The 15987-nt window shown below is 38.1% G+C and overlaps 1 protein-coding gene across 5 annotated transcripts in view; it reads left to right on the top strand.

The window, feature by feature from the left end:
* LOC138758958 (protein unc-13 homolog A) overlaps positions 1-15987 on the top strand; it is a 290629-nt gene that overhangs the window by 240297 nt on the left and 34345 nt on the right. For all 5 annotated transcript variants that reach the window (XM_069928638.1, XM_069928637.1, XM_069928635.1 and 2 more), the window contains 4 exons: positions 1907-1992; positions 11339-11465; positions 14141-14237; positions 14845-14988. In XM_069928638.1, coding sequence (XP_069784739.1) covers positions 1907-1992; positions 11339-11465; positions 14141-14237; positions 14845-14988 — 454 coding nt within the window. The remainder of the gene's footprint in view (positions 1-1906; positions 1993-11338; positions 11466-14140; positions 14238-14844; positions 14989-15987) is intronic.

Below are 15987 nucleotides of genomic sequence, written 5' to 3'. Positions count from 1 at the left end.
GCCTCCATAACCACCTGTGGTAACAAATTCCATAACCCTCTGGCTGAAGAAATGTTCTAAAGGGACATTCTTTTATTCTCAGGATGTTCCCTCTGGTCTTAGACTCTACCACCACTGGGAACATCTTCTCCATGTCCACTCTGTCCACCCCTTTCAAATATTTGCTATGTTTTGATGAGATTCCCTCTCATCCTTCCAAACTCCAGTGAGTACAGGTCCAGAGGTTATCATACTTTAACCCTCTCATCCCTGGAATCATTCTCATAAATCTCTTTTGGGCCTTCTTTAATGCCAGCACATCCTTCCTTCTTTAGATATGGGGCCCAAATGTGATCAAACCAATGCCTTATAAAGCCTCAGCATTGCATCTTTGCTTTTGTATTCTAGTCTTCTCAAAATGAATGCTAATATTACATTTGCCTTCTTTACTATCAACTCAACCTACAAGTTAACTTTTAGGAATGCTGCACTAGGACTCCCAAGTCCCTTTGGACCTCCACTTTCTAAATTTTCTCCCCACTCAGAAAATATTCTGTGCCAACAGGAGCAGTATGGCTCATCTGGGGGCCCACAGCATATTTGGGGGAGCACAGACCGAAATCAAAAATATTTTTCATGTGTTTAAGTAGGCCACACAGTCAAACTCAGGCCTGTGGGCCAAATTTGGCCTGTGATATAATTATATTTGGCCCGCAAGATCATATCAAATATGTATTAGAGCTGGCCCGCTGGCTGCCGCGCCAGTATAGCACATGCACAGCTAATACTACAAATCCCAGAATGCTTTGCAAATGCATTGGTGCCGGCCCATCAGCCCGCTAATTGCCCCCACCTCCTCTGTTTACTTTCATTAGTATCTGCGACCTGTCGCCTAACTCACATGTAATAAACCCCTTACGAAAAATGGCCAAACGAAAGACCGAAAACAGGACCTTTCAAGACAGGTGGGAGGCAAACTCTGACCCCAGAGTTTGATAACTTGCATCTAAGAAGAAATGCCAAGTATCTGCTTTAGACCCAGGTGCATCAGAGTAAATCAAGCTAAGCATGGATTAATATTTTCTTTGGTTAACTTTGGACTGTTCATAGTTGAAAGATTGGATTTTCATTGAAGCAAGTTGTTATTTTTTTGACTTGTTGGCTTGTGAAAAAAAATACATTTAAAAGGAGCTTAAAGGCTATAGAGAAATATTATTTATTGAATATTTTATTTCTCATTTGTTAATGCTTCTTCTGGAAAGAGTTTAACCAAAACTATTATGAAACATTTATTTTATTAAGAAAAAGTTTAACATTACATATGTTGAAAGAAGAGAAAACATGCAGATGTTGTTGAAAATTTTCATTAAATATTTAGTTTGGCCCACGACTTAGTCCAAGTTTTTAATTTTGGCCCTCTGTGAATTTGAGTTTGACACCCCTGATGTAGGCGGTAGGAGAGAAGTGTGGAAGAAATCAACTAACCATGACTGCTTCACAGGGAAGGGACCTATAAACTTTGAGCAGAGTCCTAAAGGGTCCAGGCCAAAACTAATGGCTGATCTATGCCTTTATTCCTTCTACCAAAAAAGCATGACCATACATCCACGATGCTTGGAATAAATTGAAAGTTGGCTGCCTTGGGGATCTGACAGAGGGACCAGTGGATGGTCAGCACTAAAAGTGATTCTCATCACGAGTTACTGTCTGCAACTGAAAGAAAGAAAAGGGTGGGGTTTTTCTCAATGATGTACGAGTCGGCCAATCCCATTAAGTAGAAATGGTGGCTTGCTCTCGCAAGTACACTGAAATCTTGAAACTATGTTTTTTTTTAAAATTGTGGCAATCTTGTAGTAAATGCAATACTTCAATAGAATATCATTGAGTATCACTTCTGTCTGCTTCATGTTATTATTTTTCATTTTAGATTTCCACAGGAACTGAATGTAGGAAAGATAAGTGCAGAAGTGATGTGGAACCTGTTTGCCCAAGACATGAAATATGCAATGGAAGGTTGTATTATTAATAATTTTATCTTATAAATTATGTTCCAATTGTTCATTTACTTTCTGAAAAATCTTGTATCTACCTGCAAGAACAAAGCCACAATATTTTTTCCACACATTTGTGAAATAATTTTGTTTGATGTGTAGTCTATTTAAACACTGCGTATAATTTTGGCTTCTTTGCTTTATAAATTATTTATTATATATCAGGAAAACATGGAAGTGGGCTCAAGCGATGTCTGCAGTTCATGATGAACTAGCAGTTGACAATAATTTAAAATTACCTCAAAGAAAAACAAGATTCTAAATGCATGCCTTTACCAGAAAGAGAAAAAAGGAAAACAGTGTTACTGTATGTTTCGGTGTACAAGTCGACCTTCAGATGTCAGGTCCCCATTTTCAGCCTCATTTTCATGTTTTTAAGTGTACATTGGGTGTACAAGTCAACCCCCCCCCCCAAAAAAAATTACAATCACTGAGTTGTTGGGTGTTGCCTGAGGGTGGTTATTATCATGGAGCCTCCCGAAAAACAACGAAAGTATGAAGCGAGTTTTAAGTTAAAAGTGATCAAGATGGCCAAGAAAACCAGCAACTGCTGAAAGAAAATTTGATGTATATGAGAAGTTGGTAAGAGACTGGAGAAAGAAAGAAGAGACTTTAAGAAAAAGACTAAAGAAGCAATGTTTGTTGAGAAGAGGACTCTTTGGTGGGGCAGACTTGGAAAATCACATCACAGCATGGATGCTTGAACAGAGGCAAGATTGCTACATAGTCACGCAAAATAAATAAGAGTGTTAGAAATTAATGTACCTTTAAAGAAATTGCTCGAGACAAAAATTGAGAACAAAGAACATTTATTACTACAACAATGCAAAGTTGGGTGCTTCCCCTTACCCTGGGAATACACACACATACTGGGGCTCACCCAACTTTTATACAGTCAATTTCAGTATCAGAGTGCCCTCCCCCTTACATTCTTCTGCCCCCTGGATGGGTTTGGCATAGGTAATCCTTCCTGCCTACGTGCAGCTTCAGTACACTTGGAGGACCAGGGGGTATCCTGTGGGTGTCCCATCATGTCATTGTCCTTATTCACACCTTCCTGATTCTCGGGGCTACAATCTCTTGGTATGCGGAGTTGACTCATTCTATCTAGGGTTGGCTAATTTCATATGTATAAATCTGTGTATGGTTAGCTAATTAGATATGTAGGACTTGGTACTTCTGTCCAGGGCTAGGAGACCTTTATCTGATCCAGACTACCTCAACTTCCTACATTCTATTGTACCTTACCATTCCTTTTCTTAGTCTTATGGTCTTGTCACAAAGACTAGAAGATTCTTATGTTAATCGTGCTGACTCTGCTTTCCTGCATCCTAACCCCCAAGCTTATCCTGTTTGTACTGGTTACAGCCATTAACTGATGAATTTTAGTTTCTTCCATGTTCATAATTTTAGATCAATTTTCCCATCTCTCACAAGAGCATTTGCACTGAAGTGAACAAAGACACACCCAGAATGCAGTAAAGATTTTGAAGCTACAGTAGCCTTCAAGAACAAGAAAAATCTGGTATTCCGACAAAGAACAAAAATTGCTCAGAAACTACCAAAAGATCTTGATCATAAAGTTGCTGCTTATCGCTGCTGTCCCTTCCCTCCTTTCTCCACCTATCATCTCCTGTCTTGCAACACCCCTCCCCCCACACCCCACACTTCTCCCCTACCCAAAACATCGGCTATGTATCTTTGCCTTTGCTACATAAAGGAAACTGTTTGACCTGCTGAGATTCTCCAGTGTCCACAGAATTTTGTGGTTTACTTTTGATCATAAATTGTGCATTTTCACCAGTTATACATTACCGGCAGAAACACCAGTTTGCATTGGCAAATATTGAAAACCTGGATGAAACCCCCATGAATTTTGACATGATAGGCAATAGAACAGTGGAATGTAAAGGTGTGAAAACTGTGCAAACCAGAAGAACAGGCCATGAAAGGACCTGGGTTACAGGGGTGTTATTGTGCATGACTGACGGATCAAAGTTAAGACCCGTGGCAATCTTCCAACACAAACTTAAACCCAAAATAAAATTCCCAGCAGGTATTTTCGTACATTTTCATGAAAAAGGATGAATGGATGAAAATGGTGTAAAACTATGGATAGACAATATGTGGAACAGGTGGCCAAGGAACAGAGTTTGTTGGTCTGGGATATGTTTCATAGCCATTTAACTGAGAACACTAAAAGTAGTTAGCACTTACATCGCGGTTATCCCAGGTGGTTTGATTGCAACTTCTAGATGTCTGCTTGAACAGGCCATTCAAAGACCAAGTGCATCAAGAAAGGTAGAGCAATGCATGCTGCATCAATGGATGTGCTGAGAGACTTTGTGCTCAAAGCATGGGATAAAGTGAAAGTAACGACTAAAAAAGTAACGACTAATAAAATCGTTTAAAAAGTGTGATATCTCTTATCCAATGGGTGGTATGGAAGATGATTTATTGTGGGACACTGACGACAAAGCTGAAGCTGCATCATCAGATACAGACTGGGACCCGTATGATGAGAGTTTAAACAGTGGGACTCTGGACGTGCTTGTCACAATCTTTGCCTCAGACAACGAAAGTGATTTTTTGAAGGATACTAAATGTGTTTTTTCAATAAAAACTTTGTAATAATATTTTGGTAGCAAGAAAATTTGTTGTAGTTGGTTTCGTTTGGTTTATCAAGGGTTAACTTTTACGCCAAATTAGTGTCTAGTGTTTTTTTTTCAGTTGAATTTAAGGTCTCAAAAATGTATCTGGTGTTGCAGCTGGCTACACATGCAGAAACACACCACAGGACACGGTGGAGGTTTCAGTTGAACTGATTTATTTGAATTCTGCGCGTGCCCCTTCAAGGTCAACGGGAGTTCCGGCCCGCACGGTGGTGATGTCATCCCGTTACCTGGGGCACGAGCTGTGGCCTCAGCCGTGAGGTAATCGGCAAGCCCCAATGGCGCCATCTTCCCGCAGCTGCCCCACCAGCGTGGTGATACAAGCAGGGCCGGTTCACGACAAGAGATGTGCACCGCCATCTAGGCATATATAAATCGATCCCCTATTTTTGAGGGTTTCAAGACTCGACTTGTACGCCGAAATATATAGTATATTACAAAATATAATTGGAGTTGACTAAGGATTTGATGTCTTTCAAGATATTTTTGATGTCTCAATGACCTTCATTAATGGAGTATCACATGTTGCCTTTTCAGGATGAGGGCAGGTGCTTAGAAATAGGCATCAGTCATGGAAAAGGATACAGATAGATTGAGACCAGGCTTTTGGGATTGCATTTTGCTACTTAAAAGTTGACATTCTCTTTATCCTATGCTTTTAATGTCTCAGTTAAATGATCAACATAAGATTACAACGCAGCAGATATTTTGACATCATCGATTCTGACACCAAATTACTTTTAATGTAGATCTTTGTTGATTAAATGCTATTTTATCACTTGTGGGAAAAAAAGTTAAAGGAAACTGCCTATATAAATATTTTCACACTATAATTGCACGACAGATCCACAGATCTTCCAGAAAATGTGCTGTCAGCAAACATCTTTATTCATTGTTAGGATTCCCTGCATTGCCAGAATTCGTTAACTATATATTTCCTACTGGAGTGGTGTATGGGTTGAGAGAAATATGCAGATGACAGCATTCCCATGCAATTGCTGTCTTTATTATTCTATGTACATGTTTTTGGAAACCTTTTTAGGGTACTCAAAAACTGCCTAGCAATGTATATTAGATTCATAAGCCAAAATTTATTAATTTATCTTTGTTTCTCTTGAACACTGGGTTGCATTTGTATATAATGCTAAAGCAGGCAGAAATCAATAATTTATTGTATGTGTCATTAAAACATGAATTTTAAAAGTTTATCATGAGAAGTTTGGTCGCCCTATACCACTAAATTTTCAAAGACGTGCTCAAACATTTCAACACCACGTAGTCTTAAATATGAAATAAAAACCTGATCTGGGAAATTCTGGCCTCCAATGCTGTCCTCCTGGAATTTGCACGTTCTTTGAGTGACTGCATGAATTTCTGTTGTGTGTTCTGGTTTTGTCCCACATCCTAAAAGTGTGTTGGGTCAGTTGCCCACAGGGAAATTGGAGAATTAGGGACAATAATGGACATGCGACAGAGAATAGGTTTCCAGGAAACAAGTGGTCAAGAGGGAGAGCTGATGCAGATTCAGTGTGCTGAATGGCTGCCACTGAAGTAAGGAAATGAGATTATGAAGTAAGAGGTTTATTGGATTTAGATGAAAATTTAATCTTTCAGAGTTACTTTTATGAAATGCTTCTCTCTGATGCAATATGAGAATGGAAGTCGGGACATGTGGATACAAAATTTACATCTTTCCCTTCATTTAAAATAACGGTATTCCTGATTGTGGAGAAGTGGATACTGTCAGTATAATGCCTGCTCCATTAACCAGGTAGATTTCAACCTGGCTGTGTGTGAGCGAGGTCAGGTTGGAAGGGGATTATCAACTGACAACCTCATCTTTTATTTCCTCCTAGTCAGCACAGAACTACGTTTTAGTTTTTAAACAATACAGTTTAAATTTTGTAAATCACATTTGCTGTGTTCATGTAAAAAGTCTCACCATATCAAAATACAAAAGTGCTGGAGAAATTCAGCAGGTCACACAGCATCTTTAGGAAGCAAATAGATAGAACCAATGTTTCAGGCCTGAGCGCTTCATGAAAATACGTACTCATTTGAGTGTAACTCCAAAGGTTACATCGCTCGACTTCCTAAGACGCTGGGGGAACTGCTGAGTTTCTCCATCACCTTTCTATATTGCACTACAATTACAGCATTTGCAGACTTATCTGTTTAACTCTCAATATCAAAGTGTGCACTCACATTTCAGAGCTGGGTGCTGTATTCTTTGTTACAATTGCAGCTCATCACCTTGTGATCACCACTTGAAGTTGCACATTTAAATTGCTGTTGAATCCTGCATTTTTTTTTAAAATTCGGGTTGAAGTAAGAAAGGGGAAACATTTTGTGAAAAGAGAAAGAAACATAACAAAGGATGAAAGAGTGTCACAATGAATGAAGAGGCCACAGATGGAAATTAAAGAGAAGGAAAGAAGGGTGAAACTGGAGACTGAGTTATTTAAGAACTACTGGAAAGGAAGATAGAATGGATTTGATTACTTGTATAACTGATGTAAATTCTGCAATTGCTTCTGCATGAATAGATAGATCTCTTAAATTTCACTTTGTTTATGTTAAAATATTCTGGTGTGTCTTCTCCAGATGTCTTGCAATATGGTAACCCCTTTACAAACTGGAGGCTGTTCAATGTTGACGATGATTTTCACTTTGAAACAGCTAATCTTGCGGCAGGTTGAGATGTTGGTGAAGGAGGCACGTGCAATGCCAGCATTCATTACAAGAGGAATGGAATACAAGAGCCAAGGATGTGATATTGAGGCTTTATAAGGCACTGGTGAGGCCTCACGGAGAATTCTGGGCAATTTTGGGCTCCTCATTTAAGAAAGGATGTGCTGATGTTGGAGAGGATTACAAGGATGATTCCGGAATTGAAATGGTTACTATCATATGAGAAGTGTTTGAAAGCTATTGGCCTGTACTCGTTTAGTCATTTAGGAGAATGGCGGGGGGGGGGGGGGGGTCCCTGATTGAAACGTTTTGAAAAGTTGAAAAGCATGGACAGAGTAGATGTACAAAGGTTGTATCCCGTGGTGGGAGAGTCGAGGATAAGAGGGCATAATTTCAAGATTGAAACAGAGATATGGGGGAATTTCTGTGGAATTTGTGCCGCAGGTGGTTGTGAAAGCCAGGCCACTGAATGTATTTAAAGCAGAGATTGATGGGTTCTTGATTAGAAGGCCACAGAGTGAGGCTGAGTGGGAAAATGAATCAGCTCATAATTAATTGGCAGGCCAGACTCAATGGGCTGAATGGCCTATTTCTGCTCCTATGTCTTATGAATGTTAAATGTAATACCTATATTAATGACTAATCCATTAGACTTCCAGAAATCCATTGTGAATGAATTCAGCTGTTTAGGGACTTTTAAGTTTGAAAATTATACATGTAAGTAATAACTACACCATAAAATCTGTACATTGAATGTGGTTGAGGTTATCTTAAGTGCTTTTAGTAATTTGAATTCACAGGAATGGTTTATTATGGTATAAAACACAATACAATTAATTTTAAATCTATAACATGCGCAGATAAACATCAGTTAGCAGGGTGCTTATGGATCATTTTCTCTGCATTCGCAACTGAATGTTAATTTGCAAGCTTTCAATAAATATCAGCTAATTTATTGGATAGGTTTCTGGCTGATTGAGAATGGTACTTTGGAACTCTGGTTTCTTCCTGAGACAGATTAAAATGATGACCCACATTCATACTATTCATTTCAAGCTGTAATTTAAATGGCTCTGAAGCTAAGTGATACTTGAGGTACCATCTATATAACACCAGGAATAGGCTTTCACTTCAATTAACAGCCCAAGTGATTCCAATGTCAAAAATGATGCAAGTAGGAGTACCCTGCTGAGTCATCCATACTACAGTAATACTGGGAGTATTGGCATGCATATCTGATCATGTGAACGCTTCTAATTCCCAGTATCATTCTCATCCTAAGGAGAAAGGGTGTTACTGGATTTGGAGACTGTGCGAAGGAGGTTCATCAGGTTGATTCCAGAAATGAAAGAGTTATTTTATGAAGAGAGATTGAGGAGTACTGAGAAGAGAGACTGTACTCTCTGAAGTTTTTTTAAAAAAAAGATGAGAGGGGTCTAGTAGGTGCATATAAAATTACGAAAAGAATGGATAAGATAGAATCGGGGAGGTTGCTTTCACTGGCTGGGACACAGCCTCAAGATTCGAGGGAATAGATTTAAGACCGAGATGAGGAGGAACTGCTTCTCCCAGAGAGTAGTAAATCTGTTGAATTCAATGAAGCAGAGCAGCCGAGGCCGTCTCAATTAATATTTTTAAGACAGATGGATTTTTGAAGAATAGTAGAATTAAGGGTAATGGGGAACAGGCGGATAAGTTGAACTGAGTCCATGGCCAGATCAGCCATGGTGCAGGCTCAATGGTCAGGTGGCTAACTACTGCTCCCAGAACAATAGACCATCTGCTGGAGGAAGTCAGCAGGTTGAGCAGCCTCAGTCCTGACGAAGGGTACCAGCCCACAACATTGACCATTCCTTTTTCTCTCACTGATGCTGCTTGACCCACTGGGTTCCTCCAGCAGATTCTGGGTTGCTCCAGATTCCAGCATCTGCTGTTTCTCTTGTCTCCAGTTTCCCTGCTATTATTTCATGTGTTCTTACCCAGCTACGTGTGCAAGATTTTAAAGGCATTTACAATTAAACGTTTTTACTGAGAACCCGCTCTCCCTTCTTTTCAGTCCAGGAAATTAGAATAAAATCTTCCGATCTCGATCTCTGCCTAATGTTTATTATTCTTATACCCAAGCAATCTCCTCTGTGATCACGGAATTATGCACCATGAGAATAAATATCATTTTAGTTGTTCAATACTGCGCCTTGATCGCAATCTGTAAATAAATAATTTTGATTTCATTGATTTTGATCAGGTATATTGTCCAAGAGTGTTTTATTTGTCAATCATGTAACTAGGGTGCTATTAAGGAGTGTAAGTGAAGATTGTTGTATCAGTTAACAACTTGACAGAAAACTAACCAATTTCATCCACACAAAAGGATCTGAGGTGATTGATCCAAATATTTACAAAAATGATGATACATGTAAACTATCACGTCCACTCTAAAAGAAATCACAGAACTGCTCCAACGTCCAAGTAATTCAGGGTTCAAGCATCAGGTGCTAGCAGTTTCTCATGAAACAGAATTATCGCTGCAGTGATTCATATTATAAACATTGTAGACATCAGTGCTGTTTTTGAACTTCCAACCATTGTGAGATACCTTCTGTTATTTAAATATGTTTTAACCTGTGCTATTCTAACTAAGGCTCAAAATGTCACAGTTAGGTAGGAAAGAAAGATGGATATCCCAGGGTACTATAAACAAATGATTAACCTTCATTGTATAATTAATTAAATCATGAGAAATGTAACCAAACTGTCAGTGTTTCCCTTATCTCTGTTTAAAACTTAAGATGTTCGCACATATACTGTTGCAGGCAAAAATCAAAAAGTTATAATTCATGGCCTGTTCGTCACAATGTTTGATTTGATCATTATGTGTATTATTGCAAAATCCAAACCCATTTTCAGTCAAAAGTAACCTGTACTTTAGCAAGGTACTAATTACTGCTAAACAATCTGGTTTTTGGATCATTACATCAAAAGAAAATCAGTTTTTTTATCGTAAAACATTTTTCTTTAATGCTGGAATGCCCAACACTTCATTCCATTTTCTGTGCTATGATTAAAATAAGAATTATCTCTGCTTTGGTTTCCTATTTGCTCTCTGTGAGAAAGATTCAGTCTGCCTCCAACCAGATTCACCATCCACTGCTCATCTTTCTACTCCTTCTCCCTCTTTTGCCTCCACTTCCCTCCCACACATCCAAGAATCAAAGAGTGACCCATTCACATTTGCATCAAAGAAATGTACGCTCTAGCCTTGCTGTTGCGGTCAGGCTTTTTCCGGGTCGGTGGTTGCCACCACTCTTTCACAGATGACAACAAAATTTCGGCTAATGTTTAATGAATTATTTCTCTGCATTTTGGAACCTAAAATAAAAATTATAAACTTCTCATGATTCAATCTAAAGATGCTTTAGTGTTTTCAAAATCTGTCTACATTATTTTGAGTTAACTATTTTTCTAATCTGCTCTGTTGGTATAGAGATATTTAGGCTATGTTTCTTTTATTGTACTAAAGTAAGATCCAAAACAGTTTATTGCTGCTATTTTTTTTCAGTTAATTTCAGCTCAAGCACATTTGATGTTTTTTCTTAAAAAGCTGGTTTATATATTTACTGGACTTTGAATAGAAGCTAAAAGTAATGCACTGGGTCATAAATGGTATAATTTTTTGGTAAAGGATCAATATACCAGGCACTTTTTAAACCATGACATCTGCTAATCTGGAGAAGGGCATAACTATTGCCCACATAAATACCATTTTCACTTTAAAATGTGATTTTTGCATATATCCTCTTTGTATGAAAGGCATCATACAATTGCTAATATTGGTGAAAAAAAATTCAAATTATGTGCAGATTTTTCTGGTGACCAAAGCATTATATACAATCATTGCCATTCCTTTGAGAATTATCTTTTCTTTGTCTTTTCTTTGTCTTTCAGAACATGATAAACATAGGCTTTGCAAAAGTGCAGATTATATGAATTTACACTTCAAAGTTAAATGGCTGTACAATGAATATGTAAAAGACCTGACAGCTTTCAAGGATTCTGTCCCAGAATACCCAGCGTAAGTATTCCTCGAATCAATTTAATAATGAATCAACCAACGTGGTCTGTATTTGGCTAGAGTTGTGATTTTGAGGGAAACATTCGCACCAGAGTTTCATTACTTAAGCAGTTTTATATTGGGGTGAAACACAGAAGTGTGCAGAAGTTGTGATTGTAGTAAAAACACAGTAAATGCTGGAGGAGCTCAGCCGGACTCATAGTATTTCTTAAGAGGTAAAGATATATTACTGACGTTTCAGGCCTGAAACCTCCTACGGAAGCTGTGAGACCGGCTGAATTCCTCCAGTATCTCTCGGTTTTCACTACCTGACAGAGTATGGAGAGCGTGGTGGCTAGAGACAAATTACTTTTAATATAGAAAAGCTGTTCATTTTATTGGTAAATTAACGCCATTTATTTAAAAAAAGAGATAAAGCTATTAAGAAATATGAGTTTGCAAGCAATAAATAATTAAAAATAGCAATAAAAGTTGATAAGGCCATGACTTGTGAGACAAATTACTCCCAAGGCTCATTTAAATGTCGAAGCATACTGGGGTGATGTTAAATTTGTGCACAATCAAACCCAAGGCTGAATTGTAATTGCAAAATAAGTGACTGCTTATCTGAAAGTTTTCTTCAACCCACTGACTTTGCATTTAATCTGAGTTAAACTTGCATGGTTTGCAACTTTTGTTAAATAAATGATTTTTACGTTGATCTTTATGGATGGGCAAATCCTTTCACAGCCTGTAGCCCCTTTCCCAAACAAATTGATCCCAAAAGCACTCATGAATGACTTTTACAGCTTTGGTTTGGTCTTCATTGGTTCATGTCTTTCCACTGAAGTGAAGTGGCTATATTAGGCACTTCCTACAAAGAGATGGTCATTAAAATGTTACTGTGCAAGTCAGAACTTTTTAAACCAACACTTGATAATACATAGCCTCCTTCTCTTCCTGGAAGTGCTGTAATGCTTTAACAGAAATATAGGCAGACTGAGAAGATTCCTGGTTTGACTGCTGAGATAACTTTGAGCAACATCTTGTGAGTTTTTCATTCCAGAAGTTCCCTGCCATAGATGACTCCATCTGCACCTATGCAGGGGCAGACGGCCTTCTCAAAATGATGCAACCTATTGGATGCAAGTTGGTGGGGGCAGAAGCTGAGAAATGAACCACTTTGACCACTTAGATGGCCACCGTCCATGACATTCCACCAATTAGCCACCACCAATTCCCCACAATGATAAGCTGCAGGCCACTCTATTGTGAATCAAAGTGCTGAATTGTCAAGACTAGGGTGTATGCATCTTTCCAAGGTGGCATTCATAGTGTGCATGTCCTGGGAAAGGTGTCTCAGCGCTCTGATAGTACAGACCTATCACCAATGTATATAGTTACAATATCTAGACTGTGCTTACAGCGATTGGCTGAGAGCTTAGCCACGCCTACTGTCTGGGCCTTAAAGGGTTGTGTCCCTAGCCAGGTCGGATCATTCCGGACTGGTCGGCCACCTGTGAAGAGCTCCTGTCTTTTGCTAATAAAAGCCTTGGTTTGGATGAACGAGTCTTTGGTTCTTTCGACGAGCTCTACGAGCGCCCATTTCAATGCCTTAACCATATAAAAGTTTTCAGCACGGAAACAGGCCATGTCGGCCCTTCAAGTCCGTACCGGTTCACTTGAACAACTCCACTAGCTCCTCCGCAAACCCCTGAGGAAGCAGAGGCTTTCTTCATGATGCCACCGATGCACTGGTTGTCGTTATCTCAAAAGTTTTACTAAGATGCATCTTGATATTTGATATGCCTGTGGTTTTGGAGCAAAGTAGTCTTTGGTGGTTGAGCCTGCAGTATACACCCTTTGAGAACAATTAGGATTTTAATACTGGGAGAAGATGCTTGTTTGAAGATCCATACAAATACCTCCTCTTGTATTAAAACAAATTAAATGATATTGCCTTTACCTGAGACATCACATTCCTCATAACTACACCCAATTGTATGAAAACAAAACTATGGAGGCTGGACATTTGAAATAAAAACAAAATGCTGGCAATAATCGGCCTATCAGGAACTATGCGTCGAGGTAAAGTTTCAGATTCACCCTGGACACGTGCAGGCATGGTCTATTTGGCGCACATAGCCTGTGTCTGTGCTGTGAACCCTCTGCAATTCACCCTGGCTGAAATGCTCACCTCAAGTTTCCGCGGTAGTAGCAGCTTGAAAACCTGGAAAATTGGTTGTGAGATGAGTAGCTTTGCCTGGCTAATGAAAAATCCAAACTGTTCCTTTTTATGTTAGATTCAAGACATTATGATTGAAATGGTTTTGTTCTTAATAAATAATCTAGACAACATTTTGGTCAGTTTTATTGATGCTGACTAACCCACCATATATTTGCAATATTCTTTTTGCCTAGTATTCCACATTTAATGTATATAATAGGAACTTTCTTATTTAAAATTGTTAAACATTGAAAATGCAGTAATTTAATTTAATAATTTAACAGAAATAAGCTGAATAGTTCAATTTTAATGATTACCATAGATTAATTTTTTTCATTTATTATTAATTCATTTCCAGGAAGTATCTGACTCTTAGCTCATAAGGAAGAAAACTTAGAAACCACATTGTAAATGTAATATATGTATTTTTTAAAATACAAGTTTCAAATATGAGACTTTTTCTCCACAGATGGTTTGAACCATTTGTTATACAGTGGTTGGATGAGAATGAAGAGGTTTCGCGAGACTTCTTGCATGGAGCTCTAGAACGAGACAAGAAGGATGGTGTAAGACAATTTGTATTCTCTGCATCATGAAGTATTGGTAACTGCTACCATTGCAGGTGCAAATTGCTCATATTTCTTACACTGGTACAGATGAGGAAACACTAATGCAAAAAGAGCCTTTCTGTGCATGCCTCTACTACATTTGAAAGAGCAATCTAGTTGGTTCTTCTCCCTGAAGCTTCTCCCTCATTGTAATGTCCTTTTGATAGTTATTATTGAGACTGTTCTGCCAGACAAAAATTTCCAGATACAGGTATACCCCACTTGACAAACTTGAATTACGAAAATTTGCTTTTACGAAAACTTTTGAATGGGTTTTTGCTTTTCGGAAGTTAGCCTCCAATAGTAGTGAATGTGTTTCGTTTTACGCCATTTCAGCTTGTGAAAGGTTTCCTGGGAAGGCTATAGTTTCGTAAAGCAGGGTATACCTGTAACTTAAGTTTATGATCAAGTAAATATTTGTCCATAACTTGGTCTAAAAATTGCTTTATCAAGGTTCCTCTTGTTGCTAATTTTCTATCAAAGTCGAAAACAACTTGTATAAATAGATTTATGATCAAATAATCAGATGAAAGTTAATTGACTTTGTTTTTTTTAACCACCACAGTTCCAGCAAACATCAGAACATGCCCTCTTCTCCTGTTCTGTGGTAGATGTCTTTTCACAATTGAACCAGAGTTTTGAAATCATTAAGAAGCTTGAATGCCCGGATCCACAAATAGTGGGACACTATATGGCAAGATTTGCTAAGGTAAAGAATGAGTTTTTATGAACAAATTTGTGTAAAGTCATTAAACTAGTCAAAATTCAGCTGAATTGTGATCAAGAGGCTTTCGTATACAAAATCAAATGATGCATATTATTCTTGCGGTCGTGTCTCTGTATATTGTGTATTTCTATCGATTGGCCAGAATTTAATTACTTTTTGCCTACGATTCCTGCCTTATTGGAGTGAAAATTCTGTTTGTCTCCTGAAGATTCATCCTACGGATCTTTATTTAAGCTCGCCACCTTGTTTATGGGAAGATCCTGACTTTACATTAGTGCCACTGAGTGAACTGCTTCTGCATGGGCAGACATCTCGATCCTTTGGTTTCTGGAACTAAATAATAGAATCGGTTCCTGAGAAATTACATTCCCTGGTTTAATGCAGTTGGTCACCACACAACTGATTTTCCACAATTAGCGTTCTTTTAAATTACATGCATGCCCATCTCTTTTCAATGCCTTAGAAATGAAAAATGTCTGGCAAACAGCATTTTAAAAAATATTTTAAATTTTATCTATACATGTCATCATGAAAATACGAAATACAGTAATCAAATATCAATATCAGTTCAATTATGCATTATGGTATAACCTCCAACCCAATCCCCTGCAGTAAATCCCCATATAGTAAGAAAGAAATAGATAAGAAGAAAGAAGCAAAGAAAAAGAAGAGATGAAGAGAAAGACCTGATTGCCAAGAAGACACTGCTCACCATACAGTTCTAACCATTTACATTTTTAATTCATCCAAGGAGATTAACAGGATTCTTGATATTTAGGGAGAATATCTATAAATTTATACCCATAGTTTGGAAATAGTGGTGCCAGATTTTCAAAAATACATCATATTTATTTCTTAAATTGTAAGTAATCTTAAGGGTAATAACTATGCATTTCTGCATTCCATCACTCCATACCCAGAAAAGTTACTGCTATACATTTTCTTGCTACTGCTAATTCAATCTTTACAAATTCTTTGTGA

Source organism: Narcine bancroftii, chromosome 3 (genome assembly GCF_036971445.1).
Source record: "Narcine bancroftii isolate sNarBan1 chromosome 3, sNarBan1.hap1, whole genome shotgun sequence".
NCBI lineage: Eukaryota > Metazoa > Chordata > Chondrichthyes > Torpediniformes > Narcinidae > Narcine > Narcine bancroftii.
Note: the sequence above shows the minus strand (reverse complement) of the source record. Positions and strands in the feature narration are given on the sequence as shown.